Here is a 22679-nt window from a genome sequence, read left to right as displayed (position 1 = left end):
CCAGGGCTTTAATTTAGCTATTTGTCATAGTTAAAAGACAAGGGACAAGTTCAGGGACAGCAGGTGCCCTGAGACCAAAGCCAAAGCTGGAGGCACTGGCCCAGGCTGAATAATGGAAAAGGAGACCCCCAACAGCCACCCCCATATTCTAGGTCATCTCTGATGCTACGGAGGCATGGACAGCCTGTCATTAGGGGCAGCCATGGCCTACAGGCTAGAGCTTTGGGCTTGAAACTGATAGGTTTGCAGTTCGATCCCCAGCCAGTAGGAAAAATTTGGGTGGGGGAAGTGGTTGAGCACTGGCTGAAGTGCCCTTGAGCAAGACACCTAACCCCTCACTGCTCCCTGAGCGCCACTGCAGCAAGCTGGTTAGTGTGTGCTTCACCTCACTGTGTGCACACTAATTCACGGATGGGATAAATGCAGAGACCAAATTCCTTGTGTACGCATGTATACTTGGTCTATAAACCAAAACCAATTTGCATGCCCCCCGTGTGGTTTTTGGGAAGTGCACTTATGCAAGAGGCATGGACATAGGTGAAGCCCTAGTGTAGATGGAGATGTCATTTTGAAAACAATTAGAGGTCACATCTTGCTTATGTGCAGATACTTGTGTTGTCAGACTGCAAAACAACAACAACAAAAATGTGTCCATGAACTGCAATCTGAAAGATTTAAGTCACTATGAGAGTTTATTGGCAAAACATGTAGGCCTAAAGCTTTGGTTGACATCTAGTGCTCATTGAAGATATTACAGCTTGCTCCATTTCACATTGATTAGTTCATGACATATGATAACATAACATGATCTAAGTTTTCAGGACAAGTAGTCCTAGACTAACCTAAGCAAAACATTTGTAAGCCTATTGTGAAGTTGTGGTCATTTTGTACGTCCTTGATTCAGGAATGAACCAAATGCCAGATTGCTTGTGCTACTGACAATGCAGCATACACAATAATTGTATTCTTATAGGCTATTATTTAAAACAATATCCTATAGCCTTTATCAGGCTCAGCATCAGATGTAACAGGAATTCATGTTGGGAGATTTCTAACCTGCCACGTCAATAGATCTTCAATAAAATAAAATGCACTTGAACACTACAAATGGGTCAAAAAGATGAAACCGTAACTGCAAGATATTTCTGATTTAGGACAGCTGTAGGTCCGCGTGCAACTTCACACCGCTGTCGTAATTGCTCCGAAGGGGGGGCTGAGGTGCCGCGTGAAACAATACGGCACCGCATCTTCAACCACGGCAGCAGCATCTTCCAGTGATTGCATTTTGGATCTACCTCTAGCAACTGACGAATGCAAAAAATGGTTGTCATTCGGACCAATCTTGTTTCCAATGCCAAAGAAATGCATAAACGGACCCATGCATGGATGATGTAAATTCGAGGGGTACCGCGCAAGGTTACCCTCTCAGTATGGACTGGGCCGATTCCGAGGAACAGACCTGGAAGGAAACGGAGCGGTAAGGACGTGGACTTACAATGGATATCATGGACTATACGTTAGTTAGATCGAGGGTTGTTTACAATTAATTTAGCGCATACTGCAGTAGTCTAATGAATCAAGTCAGTTTTTTTTTTACAGAATCGCGCGCTATTGTGTGCCGCTGTCGTTTATTTTGCACCGTATCCGACAGCATACCTTCACGGAGCTGCAAAAGCCCTACATTGAGGCCTTTATGGCTACCCACGTTTACATTTAATGAACGGCTCATCATCATTATTGTCTGATATAAGAAAACAACCTACAAAATCACATTTTCAGCATGGGTCTATGCAAAAGATCACAATTTCCCCAGAAAATAATTATTTGTTGGGAAATATCTGGGCCTACAAAATATACAAGCTGCTAGAGGCTATGTTTGATTGTTGAAGTTACTGAAAGGGTTAAACATGTGGTGCCCCTAGGTGTTTAAAAGATAAATTTTCCTAGGTCTGAACATACTACTTGGCCAGTCTGCCCAATAGCACTCACAGACTAATGTCTACAAGTCTGATAAGATATTGACTGTTGTCTAAACGTCCTGTGTGGTAAAAGCAATGTTAATTGCTTTCAACTACCAAATGCTAATAGTAGCTTATTATGTTTTAGATGATATTTTTATTTGACAACTGTAACTGGCTAACTATTCACTAGCTTATGATCATTTTATTTTTGTATGGGCCAGGACCTACATTTGGTTCTGAATCTGATGTTATATTGATATGGTGTAACACATGAGTAAGCCAAAAACATCTTTAAGTCTGACAAGAGGTATAACAGGACAGGACTGTTCCAGCAGCTGAGCTTAACAGCTGTTCAAACTATGCAGGGGTGTGAGTAAGAAAGATAGCAGTTGCAACAACAGGAACCTCACTCCTAAGTGCCACCCTAATTCCTAAGAGCAGTTTACTCGCTTACTTTTGTAAATTGTCAAAATAGTCCATGTGAAAATCTGTCATGTTTCAGGCTTCAACAAAATGCCTCATTATCCATGGTTTTGCTGTTATAGAAACACAGTAAGAGTCTGACTATGGTCTGCAATGATATCTTACACCAAAGTGATAAATAGTTACTTTATGTATGGCCACAGATCAAGCCACTGTTGTAGAGATCAGGGAACGTGCACTGGAATATTCTTTGTCTCTCGCTTATGTCTTCTTCTGTTAGGGAAGGCTTTCGTATGACTGCAGGAAAGTATAGTTTTCAAATAACTTGGGTATACTTACCTCTCTCCAAGACTAAATTTTTAATCTATCTATAAGGGAGGGAGTTGATCACCACCAGTTAAGTGTGGTGGAGGATCAATGCTAATCAGCCACACGGTAGGCCTGTCAGAGGGCAAGCACTGCATTGGGACAATTGTCCATCTTAATGGAGATGAATTGGCTCCCCACTGGTGCAATATTCTCTTAACAATAAGATCGTTCCCCCCAAGTGTTCTGTTGTTTGGCGAGATCGCTCCTAATTCATTGGCCCTTTTTAGGGGGAGGGTTGTCGACACCCAGGGAAGACAAAAAACTTTTTTGTTTTAATTAGGAAGTCAGATAAAAAGGAAAAAGCAGATGTTTGAATGTGTACTTGGTGTGTGTTCTTGGTGTGAGAAACATAAACATAATCATCCTCTTCCTGACTGTAACCTGTCCTGACTCTCAGCATGTCTGACTGACTGGACTTGTTTGTTGTTGCCTGCAAATTTTGTGGTCTGTTTATTGTCCTTTAAATGTTCGCAGACTTTACATATTAAGCTGTAGATGCTAATCATTTTCACAGTGTCTGTGATTACATGCATAGGCCTACATAGAACTCTATTGTTGGAAACTGCAATAATAGTATTTATTATCTATAGGGATATTAATAACCAGGCTTTTCTGTGTTCAACAGCATATTCCAAATATGATCAAAACTGGGATAAGCCCCATAACTGGGATTCTTAAGTGCATGTAAACGCAGTCAGTGTTATAAAAATAGCTCCTAAACGCAGGGTTCCACATGGGACTCTCATCTTAAATATTTTAACGCCTCACAGCTGCTCTGTGAGCTGAGTCAAATTATGCTTCATATAGAGTCAGTAATGTTTAGAATTGCTCTCAGTTGAACAATAAGAGCTGGTAGTTATGCAGTTAATTATTGTTTTAATATCTGTGTTCTTTGGTTATTGGTTATACTGTATCAGAGAGGGTTAAAGCAGAGCTAGTAATCAAGGATAATTGTTTTTATATTATTGATTGAATGGACATTATTGTTTTATTATTGCTTTTTCCATCATTTTCATTGCTTATTTTATTAGGCTATTGATTGAATTGTTATTGTTGTTTATTATTACTATTCTCCTTATTATATTTTGACCAACATTCTAATCTGTTCCCTGTTCAATTTTAAATATTATGTTGTTTTGTATTTGTGTGTCCATAACCATATATATATATATAATTATTATTATTTGTTATTTATTTATTTATTTATTTATTTAAATATCTTCAGCCATTATACATTCCCTGTCTGTCTTTATTAGTGGCCAATAGATGCATGTATTGATAATGTTCATCAGCATGTTTAGTGATGCGTTCATCTGTAACTGTAGCCAGACATTCAGACATTTCCCTCCTTCCAGTTCTCTGGATTGTTGCTATGGTAACCCTGCTCATCACCATTTGGGTGGGAGGAAATTGTGAGCTCCAGACTGCTGTCATGTGACCCTCTGTCATAGTTAGCAAAGACGTTCAACTTTTACATGTTAGTGTGTAGAGCTGAAAGATTAATTGATTTTTAATCAAAATCACAATTTGAATTAATGCATTCAGCAAATTGCAAAGGCTGCAATTAATTGTTCTGCTCAAGACTCAGGACTATTTGGGAGTATTTTGCTATTTCCTGAGGCAACACCATGAACATGTAGGCTCACCAACATTGCAAAAAGTCCCATGAGCAGCAGTTTGACTCATGTACAGCAAAAAAGGCAAGCAGAAATAGTCCTGGTCTTGCTCAAGAAGTAATATTTAAGTAATATTTAAATGTATTTTCATAAAAAATAAGAAGCTTGACTTTTAAAAAATTATATCGCAAATCAAATCATAATAATTGTCAGAAGTATCGCAATTAGATATTTTTCTCAAATCGCTCAGCCCTATGAGTGCATTGTGTTAAAAGTTGAATAAAATATGAATATCCTCTTTGCAAGGCTTTCTACTGGCAAGATGTAAAATGCTAGTTTTAAATTGGACTTGATTCAATATTGTGCATTATGCATGTAATGTTGTTCTACAATACTGTAATGCAATTATTCCTTATACCCGGTATATATGTTTTTTTAGTTGTAATGCTCATGACTGTTTTTGTGACCTCGGTGTGTGTGGTACGGCTCATCTTCCTGTTGTCCTGTGTTTCAGGGCGGAGCCTTTGGACAAGGAGGGAAATGCATCCAGGAGCGCAGGTCACATGACAGGTGGGCGCTGACACAATTCAATTCAAGGTGTCATGCAACTGTGTTTTTTTTTTATTGCATTGTGGACGTAGCAAGTCATCAAACTTACATAGACCATTTATGTTTTCTCTGTTCCTTAGATTTTTCAAAGGATGAGCTTGACAATGCTCCCCCACTGCAACCCCACACCTTGAGAGAGTTTGAGCAGGTAAGATTGATTTTGACAAGCACAGTCTGTTTGTTCTACTTGAGCCAAAATGAAAGTAAATACCTCTTAGTGTCCGTTTTTTTTTTATAAATCTGATGATAGTGCTGAAATATGGCTAAACAGTATTTTTATTCTTTAATTTTAGGCAAACATTTCCTTCTGTTAGTAATATGATTAGCATGCATTAGCATTCATACCGCTGCTTTGATGCATGTAGTGTTCCATTCTGTATTGCTCTGTTTCATGTTTATCTTTGCTCACTTTGCCACCACCCTATGGACATGTCTTGTATTGCAGACATTTAGTGTGCTTATTCTTACTTATCATATTTTAAAGCTACAGTCTCTGATTCTAATGTTATTAGTCAGCAAATTGCTCCTCTCATTATGGACTGTAGGCCTACCTTAAATGGCCCTTAAGAGATCTATCAATCACTTTTGAGAGAAATGAGGATTTCCTCGGTCTGCAAAATTTTAATAAATAGCATTTCTACTAGCATCTCCATGGCTTGATAGTCTTAGGGAAGTGCAGTTATCAGTACCGATTGAATCTTGGTGTGGTCTGCTGCAAAAGTTACTTGATCTATACACACACAAATAGAGAGAATGAAAGAGTGGGAGATGGTGACATGGTTGTCATAATTTCAGTGGCCATGCTTTTTCTCTTGGTGACCATGCCCTGATGACAGAGGGGAATCACATATAGCAAATAGCACTGTAAAGTGTTTCTTCCTGTTCATCTGAATGTTAGTGTACAAGTGGACCAGCTGTTCACTTCTAACTCTCACATTGCTGTGCTAAAGAGCCCAGATGACCTAGCATGGGACTATCCTTGTCACACGTTGACCTTACAGCCCCCTAGACCTGGAATGTTTGAAGCCATTCTGCTTTCATCTTATTCCTGGGCGGTTCTAGCTCTGGTATAAACGGCAGGTGTTGATGAGCTGTCGGAGTGCTACACATGATGCGGATGCAAGCATCAGAAAATAGCTCTGTGATCACAGCAGAAGTCGGCCTCCTCTCTGTCAGATCTTTGTGTGTGTGTCTCACCTCGCTCTGTCTGTCACACTTGTTACCTGCCCTCCCTGTACGACCTGCAGACTTTACAGGGCAGTCATCAGGAAGTGCTGAGCGGATGCAAAGGCTTAAGTGCGTGCCTTTGTCAAGGCATCGGCCCATTAGATGCTTTGTGTTGGGGAGAGGGAGGGGTCAGTGCCCCACACACACACACTACTTCAGCTGTAATGCATGATTTAGATGTAACATGAGAGCATAATGGATGAAGTCAACAGTGAGCGACATCCTCAGAGACGGGAGCAGGCTGTCTGAAGATGAGCTCACCCCACTAAAAGATGCTCTGATTCGAGGCACGTCGGCCCTAGTGGTGGCTTGAGGGCTCATTCAGCCATGAATGGGTCGATTTCTTTCATTGACCACTCATTGACTGGGTTGCATCCGGGCGCTGGTGTGCTTAATATGTATCCATTTCGAGAAAAAAGATCCTACTCATCCAGAATTCTGAATGCAGAGCTCAGTGAGGATTTTTTTTCAATGGTGGTATATCATTTCTCAGCAGATTATTGGTCTACTACTCACCAGTACTTCTACAAAATGGTATAATTACTTTTTGATAAAGGCTGATGTTCAGCATCTTTTGAAGTAAACAGAGGAATGACAGAGCTATACCTAAGATTGAGCCTAATGGCAATGCGTGTACGTAGTAGTATATTGTATGTTAGTGATATTTACAGTCTGAAGAGGAACTATGATTCAAGGCCCTGACAGTAGGACTCTAGATGCCTTCCTAAAAATAGCTCCTTTGTGGCTGCTGTTTCAGTCCACCTCCCTCTGGATGCAATCCTGTCCACAGAGAAGGCAGCATTGCTGCGATACCCTGCCTGTGTGCACCATCCATTTACCCCGACTCAGTTCATTTAGGCCGTCCTCAGAATCATTCTGTGTAATTCAGAAGTATTCAGAAGATTTCACTCTTTAACATGAATGAATTTCATCAAATATGTTTTGTAAATGAGTTATTACAGTGACAGATCAATTCTGATTGTGGAACAGGCAATGGTGTATTTCGAATTATGTGAGAGCAAAAGATGCATAGTAAATGTCTTTTCTAATGTAGAGCATATTTGTTATCATTGGTGTCGTATATGTCATTTCAAGATGGACAGCATTAAAAAAGAGGGGATTGAAGGTGGTGGAGAACGAGACCCTGGGTGTGTGTGGCTTCTCTCTCTCTCGCTCTCTCTCTCTCTCTCTGGCTCTGTTCCCCTCACCCCCTCTGTCCTGAACTAAGAGAGTGATCATCTTACATGTTGCTGGAAGCTGTGATCCTGTAGGCTGCTCCTCTCTCAGCCACAGATTCCTGGGATACCTCCCCAGAGTCAGAAAAACCTTGTGCCTCAGTCCTCTCTGCCACATAGCCGACCATGGAGTCAACCTGCTCACACTTCTGATCCACACAGGGCTTTCCAGCCCTCACTGTGGCCTTTTAATAACAGACTGTGTGTGTGTGTGTGTGTTTTATATGTGTGAGAGTGTGTGTGTTTGATGCCACAATGTGGCTCTAGAAATATAGCATCAGCCTATTTTTTGAGGTCCCTTCCCTAGTTTTTGCGTGGACATGCCGCAAAGCTGAGGGGCATTGAAGATGCCCCCTAGGACGAGGACTTGACATGTCTAACTGCTACCGTACTTTGTCGCAGCACCTCAATGACCTCAAGAAGGAGAACTTCAGCCTCAAGCTACGCATCTACTTCCTGGAAGAGAGGATCCAACAGAAGTTTGAGGACAGCAGTGATGATGTCTACAGAACGGTGAGTTGTCAGACTTTATTGTGAACAGCGATCTGGTGACGCAGACATCCTTAACTGTACTAAACAAGGGTTGACAGAGAGTGGAAAGATTTGATCAGTTTCACTGCTCATTGATCAGACAGATGCTATAAAATTATATTTTATGTGCTATGTATAATTGTTGGTACTTAAAGAAAGGAAATTGTTCTCTAAAACAATGCCTATGGATGCTTTAGGATACCGCTTTGCGTTAGAATATTCTGTCAGGGACAAGACAGGGAGTAACAGAATAAAAATACTGAGAGAAAGCTGATCTAGTGCAGATGTTGCAGCATTGAGTGTGACTAGATAATAATAGATGGTGGGACGAAGCAGACAATCTGCTCAGACAGGCTCTTTGAGGGACAGATGGACTGGGCATTCTTGTCTTCACTGCTGGGTGAAGGACATTGTGGCGTCTCTTATTTTAAGTGCCTTTAGACCTCGCTTAATATATCTTTAGATATATCAAGAAAAAACCCTTTTGTATGCAGAATAGAGCTGCAACAATTAATCGATTAATCAATTAGTTGTCAAACATTGTATGAATCGCCAACTATTTTCGATTTATTGGTTTATGTATATTTGTAAGGAAAATGCAGCAAAGTTCTGATTGCAGCTCCTTAAACTTGAAAATTTTCATCTTTACTTACTCTCCATCATGTGTAAATGAATAATCTTGTGCTTTGGGAAACACTGATCAGCATTTGTTTCACAATTTTCTGACATTTTGTCAATCAAACAACTAATCGATTAATCAAGAAAATAACACTGTGAGAATAATCGCCATTGCAGACATAATGCATACCATAGATAGGTTAGCTGACTGTGTTTGTTATTTGTTCGTTTTACTCCATGCTAATGGTGGTCATTTCAGTTCTATTTCTTTAATGGTGAAATTTTAAAATAACGTTTGGTAAGCTTTGTGGATTGATCAGGGGCAGTGTACACAGCAGGGATGGCCTGTTGATTTGTAGGCTGTGACACAGGAGGGGGCCCTGGTGGGTGAGCTGTGAGCACATGGGAGATAACGTGATGAGACAGTGAACAGTTTTTAGCCAGTGACATTGCATTAAGGGGATTCCAGAAGTAAATATGCTCAGCTTTCCCTCATAAATGTCAGATATTGATATGTCCCTGTGAATATGTCAAAGTAATATTTCTGAAAAGTGAAATGTATACATTTGTTAAATGGTCCTTTTAAGATATAGTAGGCAGCATGACCATTGCATTAGTGAAGCTAGGAGCCAACATGTTTTAAAGAGGGTAATTAATTATCGTAAGCTAGAAATACCACTTTTGTCTTAAAAAAGTAATTTCCATTTGTTTCTGGTATATTTCCTCGCCATATTTTTTGTTACATTTATGGGTCATTTAATGCAAGATAACTACAAAGTCCCCACATGACCCCCCACACCACAGTTTTTCACCAATTTTCCCTCCCAGTCCAGATCCAGTCCTTCTGTGAAAACCCCAGTGTGAATGGTGTTATGTGTCTACTAGATATGGGAATAGGTTGCCAAAACTTTAATTTGATTTAATTTAAAATGTTAACTTTGTGACTCTGATTTTATTATGACCGCCGCGCAGCGAAGCGGCGGTCATATAGGTTTAGTCAGATGTTTTTTTTTTCTTTCTTTTTTTTCTTTTTCGCATGCCCAAATTTCCGTCAATGATTCCCGGGACACTGAAAGACCGGGGTACACGAAACTTGGTGGGCATGTAACCCCACATGGATAGCATGGAACCATCGTTTTTCGTTTTGATCTGTAGCCCCCCCGCTGGACTGGACCCCCCGAAAGGAGGGTAGGGCAGACACAGTTTTCTGTGAATATCTCGAAAACCGTAGGGTTTAGGAGGACCATTTTTTTTGTATGTTGATCTCAAGGGGCCATGTCAACCCATTCCATAACCACTCATTTCATGTATAGCGCCACCTAGTTAAACACAAAAAAGTAAAAATGAGGTGTTGTAATTGAAGGTATCTGTGACCTAACATAGTCAAGACTGCACGAAATTGGAAGTGTAGGATCATTATGACACCCTCTGTATGCACGCCAAGTTTTGTGGAATTCCGTTCATGGGGGGCCACACAATAAATTAATTTATGTTACTATACACCAACTGGCCTGTAGGTGGCCGGAGACAGTTTTCTGTGAATATCTCGAGAACCGTAGGGCCTAGGAGGTCCACCTTTTTTATGTATGTTGGTCTTAAGGGGGCATGTCAACCCATCCCATTACCACTTATTTCATGTATAGCGCCACCTAGTTAAAAATTCAAAAGCAAAAAATGAGGTGTTTTCATCACAATATCTCTGGCTGACAAGGTCAAAACTGCACGAAATTAAAAGTGTAGGATCATTATGACACCCTCCGAATGCATGCCACGTTTTGTGTACTTTCGTTCATGGGGGGCCTTACAATAAAATAATTTATGTGTACATTTAGTGACGTACACCAACAAGGATTCCCGGGACACTGAAAGACCGGGGTACACAAAACTTGGTGGGCATGTACCCCCACATGGATAGCATGGAACCGTCATTCTTCGTTTTGATCTGTAGCCCCCCCCCCCGCTGGACTGGACCCCCCCGAAAGGAGGGTAGGGCAGACACAGTTCTCTGTGAATATCTTGAGAACTGTAGGGCCTAGGATGACCAATTTTTTCCGTATGTTTGCCTCCAGGGGTCATGTTAACCCATTCCATGTGCACACATGTGCATAAACAGATACACATGCACACACATACATTTACAGTAATCATACGTATGACACATACTCACACAGTAGACATATGTACGCATGCATGCACATGCACAAACACACATACGCAGGCAAACACACAAGCACGCACATACACACACACACACACACCCACACACATAAACATAAATTTGTACACGCACACATGCACACAATTCAAGATTTTTTCCCGTCATCTACTCCCTGAATTTTTGGTCATTGATACCCGGGACACCGAACCACCGGGGTACATGAAATTTGGTGGGTATGTAGCCCCACTAGACTTTTACGGAAAAATTTCATTTCGTCCGCGGGGACCACCACCACCATGAACTATGTTGTGTACCTACATGCTTCAGCTAGCCTAGACACTCTTTATTTATAGGTACAATGGTCACACTCTAGTTTAGGGAACGCAATGTCAACCAATGTTAACCACCAGAGATATAATACATAGCTAATATCTCTATTTATTAGTGTTCAATATTTCAGTATCAAGATTTTCATTAAGTATCATTACACATCTATTAGGTCTTATTCAACAATTTCTTATTTTCACTGCATAGGTGATGTATTCTTGTTAAATCCTCAATAAGCAACTAGTTGGTCTTGATCTAAGGTTATTGAAAAATAGTATGGATCAAAATAGAAACTTTATAGCCTTCTAATACATTGTCTTGGTATTTTTCTGTCAATATAAGTCACATATTCAGACAGTGTATAGGGAATCTATAAACTCTCTATTTTGATCCATACTATATACCATTAACCTTACTAGTTCCATACTATATACCATTAACCTTACTAGTTGCTTATTAAGGATATGCCAAGAATGAATGACCTATTGATTAAGAATAAGACATTGTTCAATAAACCCCTAATAAATGTGTGCAATGATACTTAATACAGACTCTTTTGAGCACTGATACATACACATATTAGTTATGTATAAATGGTTAACATGTGTTCCTTAAAATAAAATGTTACCGGTAGAATATATTGTGGTTTGGAAATATGGTGAAGGTCTACTATAGTCTGTTGTGGGGCTCTCAGGCAGCATGGACAGTTTTCTACAGAAGTACTTCAATTATGCTTTCCAACAGTCACTTACAAAAGATGCTATGATTTAATAAATGCACAGGGATTTAGTATTCCATTAGTCAAGTTAGTGTTTAGTCCAGGTGTGTGTGTGTGCGTGGCCGCACTGGAGGGCGTCAGGGCTACCGCACATCTGCATGATTTTCCAACAGCAACACCCGTTGTAACTGCCGTTAATGCAGGGAAGTGTATTTTGATATGGCTGACCTTTGGCTACTACTTTTGACAATGTGCCTTATAACAACAGTAAAGTCAAACCGGCAGGATTTACAAACAAAGTTGGACTATTCACGATCCTGTGCCCAAATACCCGGCGGGTGGAAACTACACAGACTTTTTGATAAATGGAAGGACCTGTAAAAGCATGTGAGCCATGTAGACCTGTCACCTTATTAATGACTCTTCCCAGAGTATTTGGATCTTGTTTTCCTTGCTTGCCTTTCAGATCCAAATAAAAGCATTTAAGTGGTGTGTGTTGGATACAGATAGAAAGGAGGTGTTAGTCCTTGAAATAGGTTGTCTATGATCTGTATATGGACATAGACTTTTTTGAAAAAAAAAATAATACTAAATACCAACCCCTCTTTGCAAAGATCAGTGACTTAGGCTATGCATGTAAGTTTGTGGCATTGATATTTTGCATATTGGATATTTGGGACATATCCACAAGCTGACTGTCAGTGGATTAAGACTGGCAGGGCTATCAAAAGGAAAGTCTGAACAGCTTGCAAAATTCTGCTCCATATCAGCTGTAATAGGCAGTCTTGCTGTGTGGCGTAGGCGATGCTTTATGTACCCTTGAATGTCAAAGCTTTATCATCTCTGAGAATATTTGAATCATCTCTGAGAATATTTGAATCCTTTCTGTAAAGAAATTTGATTGGCGGATTCAAATGAAGAAATCAAATGTGTGTGTGTGTGTGTGTGTGTTTGTGTGTGTCGTGTATGTGTGTGTATGTGTGTGTGTGTGTGTTCACTGGTACGTGTTTGATGTTTGTCTGTCAGTCTAGTCAATCTGTGTGTAATTACAATGCGCCATGGCCCTGTGCTCTATCAGTATCCCCTAATCCCAGGGAAAGGGCAGCAGCCATGGGCCTGGCTCTCTGTCCCTCTGGTAACCCCCAATAACACACTCATGCTCGCATATGTCAACATGTAAACACACACACACACACACACACACACACACACACACACACACACACACACACACACACACACACACACACACACACACACACACAAATAAACACACACACACTCACATACCGTATACTTGCCTGATCCAAATTAAATTTCTGCACTTATCACCATTGAACCCCTTGTATGACCATCACACAAACAAGGTGCAGCAAGAGATGACATGCCAATCACACACACTCATCAACAGACAAATCGCACTCTGATCCTCATGCTAAAGCCACTACAGCACAGAGCCTTCAAAGAGACGCCAGGCGGCATTAACTGGGCACTGGCTGGAGAGGCTGATGGCATTCACACCTTGATGTTTTAGAATTCGATGATTAAGGATGAAGCCGAGATGAGACGCTTGAGACATGAAGCTTAGTCTCGTGTCTGTCTTTCACTGTTAGGGTAATGGACAAGACACTGAAACTTAATTCCTTAAGATGGAAGGCTGTTATGGCAGACATACCTTAGTAGGGACTCTGAAATTCAGTTTGTTTGAGGAGAAGGAGAAATGATCATATACTCATTGGGGATGTGTGAACGTGTGCTCTCATTAGGCTTGTGTATTGGCTTGTATAGGTGTCATGATACAATCATTACAATTCAATATATTGTGTAAGCAAGGTGGTATTTTACTATTTTTTATTTTTAATCTAATTTAAATTATATTAATTCTTGGAATGCATAAAATAAATGACTGGCTGCCACAAATCTCTGCATGTTAAATTAAATTTGCATTAAAAATGTATATCTTGTTTTTACGCAAACGTTTTTCCCAAATGTTTTCAGGTGAACATATATGCCAAAGTCAGAATATATAGGTTAGGGCTAATATCATCATAATCCACGATATGATTGTAAATGATTGTATGATTTCAAAGAGCAGTTTTCTGAACACTAGTTTCTGCTGCGAGTTTCTGGGTGGTGTGTGTTTCCCCTTGTGTGTGTTGTTTGTGCTGTGATGTACAGTATGTGTGTTATGGAATACGGACAGCACTGCTGCTGACCTTTCTCTCACTCCTGGACCAATCGGAGGCTGAGGTGACTAGTCAAGTAGTTAACAAGTATCTGTTGCTGTGGGCTGAGGGACAAAAACAGCAGGTGGATCCACACTAAATTTAGCCTCTGAGAGAGAGGAGCGAGAGAGAGAGAGAGAGAGAGAGAGAGAGAGAGAGAGAGAGAGAGAGAGAGAGAGAGAGAGAGAGAGAGAGAGAGAGAGAGAGAGAGAGGTTAGGTTATGAGTTATACTACAGGTGTTTATGCCTTTAAAAGTTGAGTGTTTTGATTTAAGGCATACGTTTCGGACACAAATGATATGGCTGCTTTTGGTGATGTTGGAGGCCATACATTATGTAAATAGACTCCTTTGCAGTATTTCATTGGTATGGCATCTGTCTCCTGCTGTCCAATATGCAGTAAGGTAGGGTGCCAGATTCCAACGTATACTGATCTTGGGCCCTTTTGTGGTTGTTGTTCTCCATCCACATGCAGTAGGGTCTGACTACTTGTGTTTAATAATGCAGGCTGTGATTTATCAGCATGGTAGCACGTGTGGGAGAGCCACCAGGGATGCTCAGTGTATCTGGGAGAGTGTGTGGTAGTGTGGGTGAGTGTATGAGAGAGGGAGAGAGAAAGACAGAGATGTGCAGAATGTACCTTGGCATGGCTGTGCCTGTGCTCCACTAAAGGTCACACACATTCTAACAGGAGGAAGTGACCATGTCTCTTGCACACCACCTGTTTGGATTGGGAGTTCCTAACTACTTTGGCCAGCACGAACATTACCCAAAGGTCAATAATGGAACAAACATACTGTTGGTTAGAGACAGACAGTGCTCTGAATAAGGAATACAGCATTTTGCAATCCCCTAACTTAGTCTCATATCAAATTGATTGAATGTATTCAGTATGTATCTGAGTGTGATGGACGTCGGTTTTAACCTATTGACTATTGGCTGCACTGTGCAGTGTGTACAGGCACCTATAACCATGCGCATGGATCTGGACGTGTGTTTGTGTGCTTGGCGTGTCTCGCTAGCCCCTGGCGTGCCTGTGCACTAATCCCTCTGGCCGTCACTGAGCACCAGGGATCTGCGGTGCCTCGCTGCAAGCATCCCGGCACTCCCGCTAAAGGCCACTGAGCCGGTGAGGCTGTACCATGCTAACAGGCCCGGGGCCCAGGGGTGCGAGGGGAGCAGGTAAACAACGGGCTGCAGCTGTCGGCTCGCTCCCCACTCCAGCCAAAGGCTGCATTCCCACAAAGCTATATTTAAAAGGCATGACGGCAGTGAAAGATGCCCCGGCGTGGTGTTAAGTGACTCCCTGATTAATCAAGTGGGAGTGAACGAGTGAGATAGCAGGAGAGAGAGAGAGAGAGGGAATGAGAAAGAGAGAGAGAATGGCACATGTGGATGTGATAGAGGGCTCGGAGGGGATGGAGACAGGTTAGGTATAGTAGTATCTCACGATCCATCAGACACAGCAGATTAAAGGACACACACAACCACACTAACTATACAGCTATGCACAGTGTTGGGAAGGATACTTTCAAAACGTATTCCGTTACAGAATACAGAATACATGCCCAAAAATGTAATTTGTAACATATTCTGTTGCGTTATTCAATCTGAGTAACGTATTCTGAATACTTGGATTACTTCCGCATTTTATAAGTGTAGGAATGTGGCCATCAAATCCTGATTACTAAACAGGCCTATTCTGGTGTGTTCTTCTGTTCCAAATGGCTGAATGTGTTAGTTAGGCCCACATACTGTATGATAATGTAAAGTCAACTAAGCTACCTGATAGATACAACTATAAAATAGCAAGGTGACCAGTAAAACTACAGCAGGCGACTAGGCTAATTAAAACAAACCAAAAAATTAGGCTACTTTAAAGGGACACCAGGCAAGCCTGATGCTTTTTCTCTACGAAACTCCCCCTCGCTCGGTCTGAAGCTCTTTTCCTTTTCTTTGCGTCTTCCATCAAGGGTTTTCGCTGCTTCTTCACTGGCTCTGCCATTATACACACGTTTGCAACAATCTGTAGCGTTTCGTTAGCCTGCCTCTGTGCTGTAAACTGATCCTGCTTCGGTCGGCGGGTAGGATACACCGAACTTGCAAGTGGGATATTTTCCCTACAGGCAGTAGGGTCGGGCGAGAGAGCCTTCATTCGCCCCGTAATGAGTCATTTAACCATATACCGACTTACGAAGATGATTAATTAACAGAAAACGTTGCCTGGTGTCCCTTTAAGGGCGTGGCCAGAAATTATAATTAAGGTGTGCCTGTGAAATTTTAGGTGGCACACACACACACACACACACACACACACACACACACACACACACACACACGCACGCACACACTATCTGCAGGGCAGTCATATCGTGTCCAGTCACACATAGTCATCTGAGCTGTCCTGTGTGAGGCTTGTCACGGACGTTTGAGCTGAGACCCAGTAAAGTACAAACTCTGGGTTAATCAGCGCCAGCGGCAGCCTCTTGATGTGTGCTCCAGTGTATGTGTGTTTGGAGGGGAGGGGGGTGGGAGTGCTGGTACGTGCATGAAAGTGCATATGCACTGCAAATACTGTCCAGCTGACACAAGGTACAATTCCTATAGCCCAGGCAAATTTAAAATTTGATGAGTGCTTTGTCAGTTGTTAATGTCCAATGTCAGTTATTGGATTTCTCTTAAAATGTATCACAGAGTGAATACATAAGAGCAACATTTTACTGCCTTGCTATAGAATATGTTTCCCAGTATGGAAATGTGACTACAAGCCCTGTTTGGTTCGGAAATGTGCCTGTGTTTTCTACGTGCTGAATGATTAATGCCATCTCTTTCTGCTCTGTTTCAGAACATCGAGTTGAAGGTAGAGGTTGAGAGCTTGAAGCAGGAGTTGCAAGAAAAACAACAGCTCCTTGACAAGGCTATGTAAGTAAATGTCTGCATATGTATTTGATGGGTCTTTCATGTTACTGATACATTTTTCCCCTTGCAAACTGTTTTGCTGAATTTGAAGTTTAATGTAAATTTTACTCAAAAAAGGCAGAACTACGTAACACTGTACCAATCATTTATGTACGTCAAATTCCAAATTTGAAGCGAGAAATCTACCCACAAATCCTTCTAACACATCCATTTGATGTAAATATTTAGATAACCTTTGGTCTAATCCCTCCATGTAACACACTTTGTTCTACTTAATTACTCACAGTCTACACAAGGCAGGAATGCTGGAAAACAATTAGCCAGTGTCATTTATGTTTATGTGCTTTAAGGACTTTGGAGGCTGTTGTTCTTTGTTTGATGGTCCTCTGCACACATAACGAGGCTGTAGCTCACTCAAAGCTGCAGTCACAGACTGCCAATCCATATTGATTCCTCAACAGATTCATGACAGCTCATGTGTCACAAAAACAGCTGGTCCAGCGAAGCACACTGCCTGGCTTCAGCCCAGCCAGGGGCCAAATAGCACGACTGACAGGCTGCCATAATAGCGAATGCAAGGAAGCCAACACCTCCCCCATCACCTATCAGTCTGGAAGATTCCCAGAGACCAGAGAGAGTGCGGGCAGTGGGAGGGAACTGGACAGAGGAATTGATTAGTAGGGATTAAATGAGCCTGATGGATGACACCTAGTGAAAGAAACGTGCATGGGGAGTGAGGGAGTGAGAGAACATATGTGGAAAGATAGAAGATCAGAAGGAGAGGAAGATATTGATATCGCAGATGGAAAATATCCATCAATACACACAGAAACTTGGACTTGTGCATATAATACATTACTCATTGATCCCCATCTACAGAAGGCTAAACATAATATGATAATGACACTAGTTCAAGATTTTAGATATTATGAAGATGAAGATCTCCAGTCAGGATCTCCTTTTCTATTTGTAAAAGTCTTTCTGAATAGAGGTGGCTGTTGAGCGTGTGTCTCCCATATTGATACAGTTTTTCTGTATGTCTGTAAATTAGTAAGACCCAGAGCAGCATGTTCACCTGCAGAGACTGTACCATAAGTCTGTACACAAACTCAAACCCACACTGAGCTCGATCAGTAGCTGATCAGGACCAAACCCTTGGCTGACTCAGCTGCGACCTGAGAGTGCTGTAACTTCCCATTCGCACTACAGGAGAAGGGCTGTCCATGCCAAGCTCATATGTTTTTAGGGATAGGTAATGGTAACCAGTAGCTACAGGGTTGTGCAGTGGAATGAGTAGCCTCACCTCGGACATCTGAAGCCTGCATATAGATATTAGCCTCCTCACTTGCAAGGCAACCTCCCACGTCCGATGGGTGCAAGTTTGAGTCCGGTGTGGGACTTTGCTTGTGTGGGCAACGCAGGTTACGTATAACTGTTGAATGGAGTTGGATATGTTAAAGAAAGAGGAAGGGCCCTTTATCAGCAGCCATGCAGACTCACAGGATCATCTGCGCCTAAATAAGCCATAGAGGCCGTCATCTGAGCTGCCATTGCTCATCAGAGTTTAAAAAGAGCGCAAAGAGGCTGGTGCCCTCAGACAGCATGGCGTTTGCCATTCTTAGATTGAGAGAGAGGGCCGATGTATCAGTCATCATGTTAGTACACTTGGACACTACCAAGATGGACCATGCTTACATCATCTTTGATCCGGTTTGGATTTCAGCTGCTATGTACAGTACAGATTCCAGAATTCTCGTCAGAAAGAACTGTCAGCTGGAAGAGCTTAATTCTGAATGTTAGAGCTGTCCTAAGCTGTCAAGAGGACAACTGTATCTGGAGCTCAGAACCATATCCTGTCTATATGTTCCAAGTCGCAAGTGAAAAACCAGAGGGTTGTTAGTTTAGTGCCAGGATGCACCACCATTGTGCCCCTGAGCAAGGGACTTCACCCTGGGTTGCTCCAGAGGGACTGCCCCTGTAGTTAGAATACCATAAGTCGCTCTGGATAGGAGCGTCAGCTAATAATGTCCTGTAATGAAAAAAATATTAATTTTAAAAGGTTGTTGTTTTTTGCAACTGAAGTCCTCCAGTGAGTGACAATTATGGTGGTGACTTCCTCTTATCTATTATATTTTATACATATATAATATCTTGAGTATTCTTAGGATCTATAATTGCCCAGAGAAAAGACTCTGAGTTGTCAAAGAATCCGTGGGAATGGGCTTTGCATACTGTAGTCTGCTGTTTGTCAGTTGGCATTTGAAGAGTTTAACATCATTTCTTACTTGTGTGTTGATCAGTGAATTCATTAATATCTGTGTCAGACAAAATTAGGACTCTCGCCTCAAGCTATATATCTGAGGCAAATTGGCACAATCTGAGATAAATTGGCGAGTTGAGTTTCACGCGAGGTCAGCGTGGATGAGCGAATGCTGAGAGAGCTGTTTACCCTGGGTCAGTGCACTCTCCCTCCAGTGGTGGTGGTCTGTAGGATGCACTGGTGAATGGATGTGACATCGGTGGGCAGGGTCAGGAAGTAGCTGAGACGTGAGTTGATACCGTACGTCGCCGGTCAGGTCAAAAAAAGCAACACATAAAGTGTGTGAGTATGTGCGTCAGGGTAAGGGCCAGCTGGATTAGCAATTTAGGATGCACAGAGTGTGTGTGTGTGTGTGTGTGTGTGTGTGTGTGTGTGTGTGTCTCAAAATGCAAGTACAAATGCCATTGTGTGCTTGTCTCAAAATATCTCTCATCAATGAATTTTAAGTCAGATGTCTCGTATGTCTCTGTATCATACAGCATGTCTCTGGGTTGTGACACTGTAGATGTTCATGTTAAGCATGTTAAATAATACATTTTGACTACAGTACTATCTAGTGCATAGTGCTTATGACATATTTCCCCATTAGAGATGTCCCTTCTGTATGGCTTTGTGAAGGCAATGTCCCTGTTTTGACAGAACAACAGCAGAGAGCCTGACCAATCACAATGAGGCTGAGGTGCAGCGACGATGTGATGAGAGGCAGCAGGAGATTAACCACATGCAGGAGGTGCTGGAGACCAGGATCCAGCTTCTGCAGGAGGTATGTACTCACACACACACACACACACACACACACACACACACACACACACACACACACACACACACTTACACACATAAACACATGCACATGCATAAATAGTGAAATAAGAATGATGGCACTGCTTTTCAGGAGGCCCTGCTAGCCCGGAGTGAGGCAGAAAGAATGGCCACGCTGGCTGACACCCGCTCCCAGAATTCATGTGTCACCATGGAGACGGGTACCAGTGAGACGCCAGAAGAGGAGAGCCTGCAGTTGGTCAACACGCTGCCAGATGGAGATAAAGACCGGTAAGAAACAAGGAAATGAACAGTATTGCGTGATAATACTGAACTTGGCACATTTATGAAAGATACTCCCATTCATCCCCGTAAAAAAAAGACAAGTTTAGTTTGGTTGGCACTGAGCTGCTCGATCTGACAGTCATCCCCCTCTTCTGCCCTGTCCTGCTCTAGAGTGATCGAGGAGTTGAGGCAGGCGCTCTGCAGCAAGGAGCGAGTCATCGGGGAGCTGACAGAAGAGAAGAAGCTTCTGGGTGAGCGTGTGGAACAGCTGGAGGAACAGCTGGAGGATCTCAACTCCTCACTACTGCAGAAAGAGAGAGATGCAGAGGTGAGAGCTTACACGAGGCACGCGCACACACGTACACACACACACACACACACACACACACACACACACACACACATGCGCGCACATGCACACACGCGCACACACGTACACACACGTACACACACACACATGCGCGCACACACCACACACACACAAACAGGTTCTTGTCATTGCTGCCATAACACAAACAGCTTCTGAACTGTTTTATTTTGGGTCAAGGCCACTAACACATACCACACTGCAGGGCTTTCTTGAAGTCAACACACCACACACACACACACACACACACAATATATATATATATACATATACATATATTTACACTGTGACATTCCCATATGCAAAGTCTGAATATCTTGAAATTTCCAAGTTACTCTGTCTTTTACCACTCACAGGGTTCAATCTTCTTAACTATTCATGCTGATTGATGGTCCAATACAGTATATGTAGAAAATGCTACATGTATAGCAGAAGTATTCGTTTTACAGTAATTAAATAAAAGGCTGCTTAGGAATAAGTTATGATTTCTGACTGGTCCAATTGATTAGATCTCAGCATTCTGCTGACACTCTCACAGCTGTTCAGTGTGATGAAAAGGATCTGTCTCTGTGGCATATCGGTCATTATCATCATCATCATCATCATCATCATCATCTCACTTTTCTCTCTCTTTCACACATGCACCTTCCAGTTTTATCAAGAAGAGCTGGGCCGGGAGAGACTGCGAATTCAGCAAGAAATGCAGGTGCGTGTGTAAATCTTGTCTGTATACATGTATGTATTTGAGATCATGTTTGTCTACACGTGCCTGTGCCAGCACCCCCCCCCAAACACACACACACACACACAAACACACACACACACACACACACACCATCTGCTTTGCTGATGAGATCACTCCCCCTGCTGGAAAAGCAAGGTAGCAAAGGTCACCTTCAAACTGATCACAACCTAGAGACAGATATTTTGTCTCTCTTAACAGAAGAACCTATGAGTTTATGAGTGAGGTTTGCACAGTAGTAGTTGTCATAAAGCCATAGAGCAGACTGATTGTCACCTGACCTCGAGAGACTTTATGTAATCCTCTCATAGCAGCTGCTGGCTCTATTGTTTACCCAGAGTGTCTCTCAGCAGTCAGGGCGCCCAGTTATTTTGGGCTGAGGGGGACAAACAAACGGGCCGATATTTATGTCAGTGGCTACGTGACCCCATCCCACAGGCACAAGACTCGCTGATAGCATCAGTGGTTTGTTATGTGATAGAATCCTCAGTGGCACAGAAGTCTGTGTAACATGTTATTTAGAGGTGAGTGTGTAATATTGTGATTGTGATGGGTTATTTTTACATGGGATGTGTTATGGATTACTTCTTCTGTCAATCAAGACACTGCAGCCCTTGTTTACACAGACCTGTACACATGTAGAAAATGTGCTGAAGTGAATTCTAGTTTATTAGGGTTTCATAGAAATGCCCAGCCTTCCACGCATGAGGTACATTTTTCACTTGTAAATCAGCTGACTGGAATATGCAAAGGAGTTGGCAGGAATAGCCAGGCTCGAATTCTGCACGCAGGTCCCAACCCCACCCAAAGCGCTGGTGGGGCCAACTCTCGGTGAGGGGGAGAATGCCTCAGAGCCACCATAGTGCTCAGACCGGTATTTCCTCTGATCACACATGAATTTTGTGATCATTTTCTGCGAGCACGCAGGCGTATGTGTGTGTGTGGGAGTAAATGTGTTTTGGCTTGCTGAAGTGGGTCACGCCTCGGCTGCAAGAGGTTACACTCATCCTGACTTTTTGAGCTAATATTAACCAATTGCTCTGACACACGCCCCCACACACTGTACAGAGTTCAGAGCGCTGAGGACTCAAACCCAGCATGTTACAGTCATCACTGCAGGTTCTGAGTTCAGCTCTTGCCTCCCTTTCAGCAACACAGACAGTCATATTAAAATGCTTTATCCTGTATGGCATATTGACAAACCGCATTGATTTTTATGAAAGCAATTTTGTCTTGATACATTAAAAGATATGATGGGTATGTACGG

General features: G+C 42.2%; 1 protein-coding gene across 1 annotated transcript in view; it reads left to right on the top strand.

The window, feature by feature from the left end:
• The first annotated feature begins 1260 nt into the window (after positions 1-1260).
• LOC121711254 (myomegalin-like) overlaps positions 1261-22679 on the top strand; it is a 54903-nt gene continuing 33484 nt past the window's right edge. Inside the window, exons 1-9 of the mRNA XM_042095115.1 lie at positions 1261-1477; positions 4884-4939; positions 5059-5126; positions 7843-7953; positions 16863-16939; positions 19896-20019; positions 20152-20309; positions 20475-20631; positions 21323-21376. Of these exons, the coding sequence (XP_041951049.1) occupies positions 1383-1477; positions 4884-4939; positions 5059-5126; positions 7843-7953; positions 16863-16939; positions 19896-20019; positions 20152-20309; positions 20475-20631; positions 21323-21376 (900 nt within the window). The 5' untranslated portion in view covers positions 1261-1382. The remainder of the gene's footprint in view (positions 1478-4883; positions 4940-5058; positions 5127-7842; positions 7954-16862; positions 16940-19895; positions 20020-20151; positions 20310-20474; positions 20632-21322; positions 21377-22679) is intronic.

This window comes from Alosa sapidissima, chromosome 1 (assembly GCF_018492685.1).
Source record: "Alosa sapidissima isolate fAloSap1 chromosome 1, fAloSap1.pri, whole genome shotgun sequence".
In the NCBI taxonomy this organism is placed as follows: domain Eukaryota; kingdom Metazoa; phylum Chordata; class Actinopteri; order Clupeiformes; family Clupeidae; genus Alosa; species Alosa sapidissima.
Note: the sequence above shows the minus strand (reverse complement) of the source record. Positions and strands in the feature narration are given on the sequence as shown.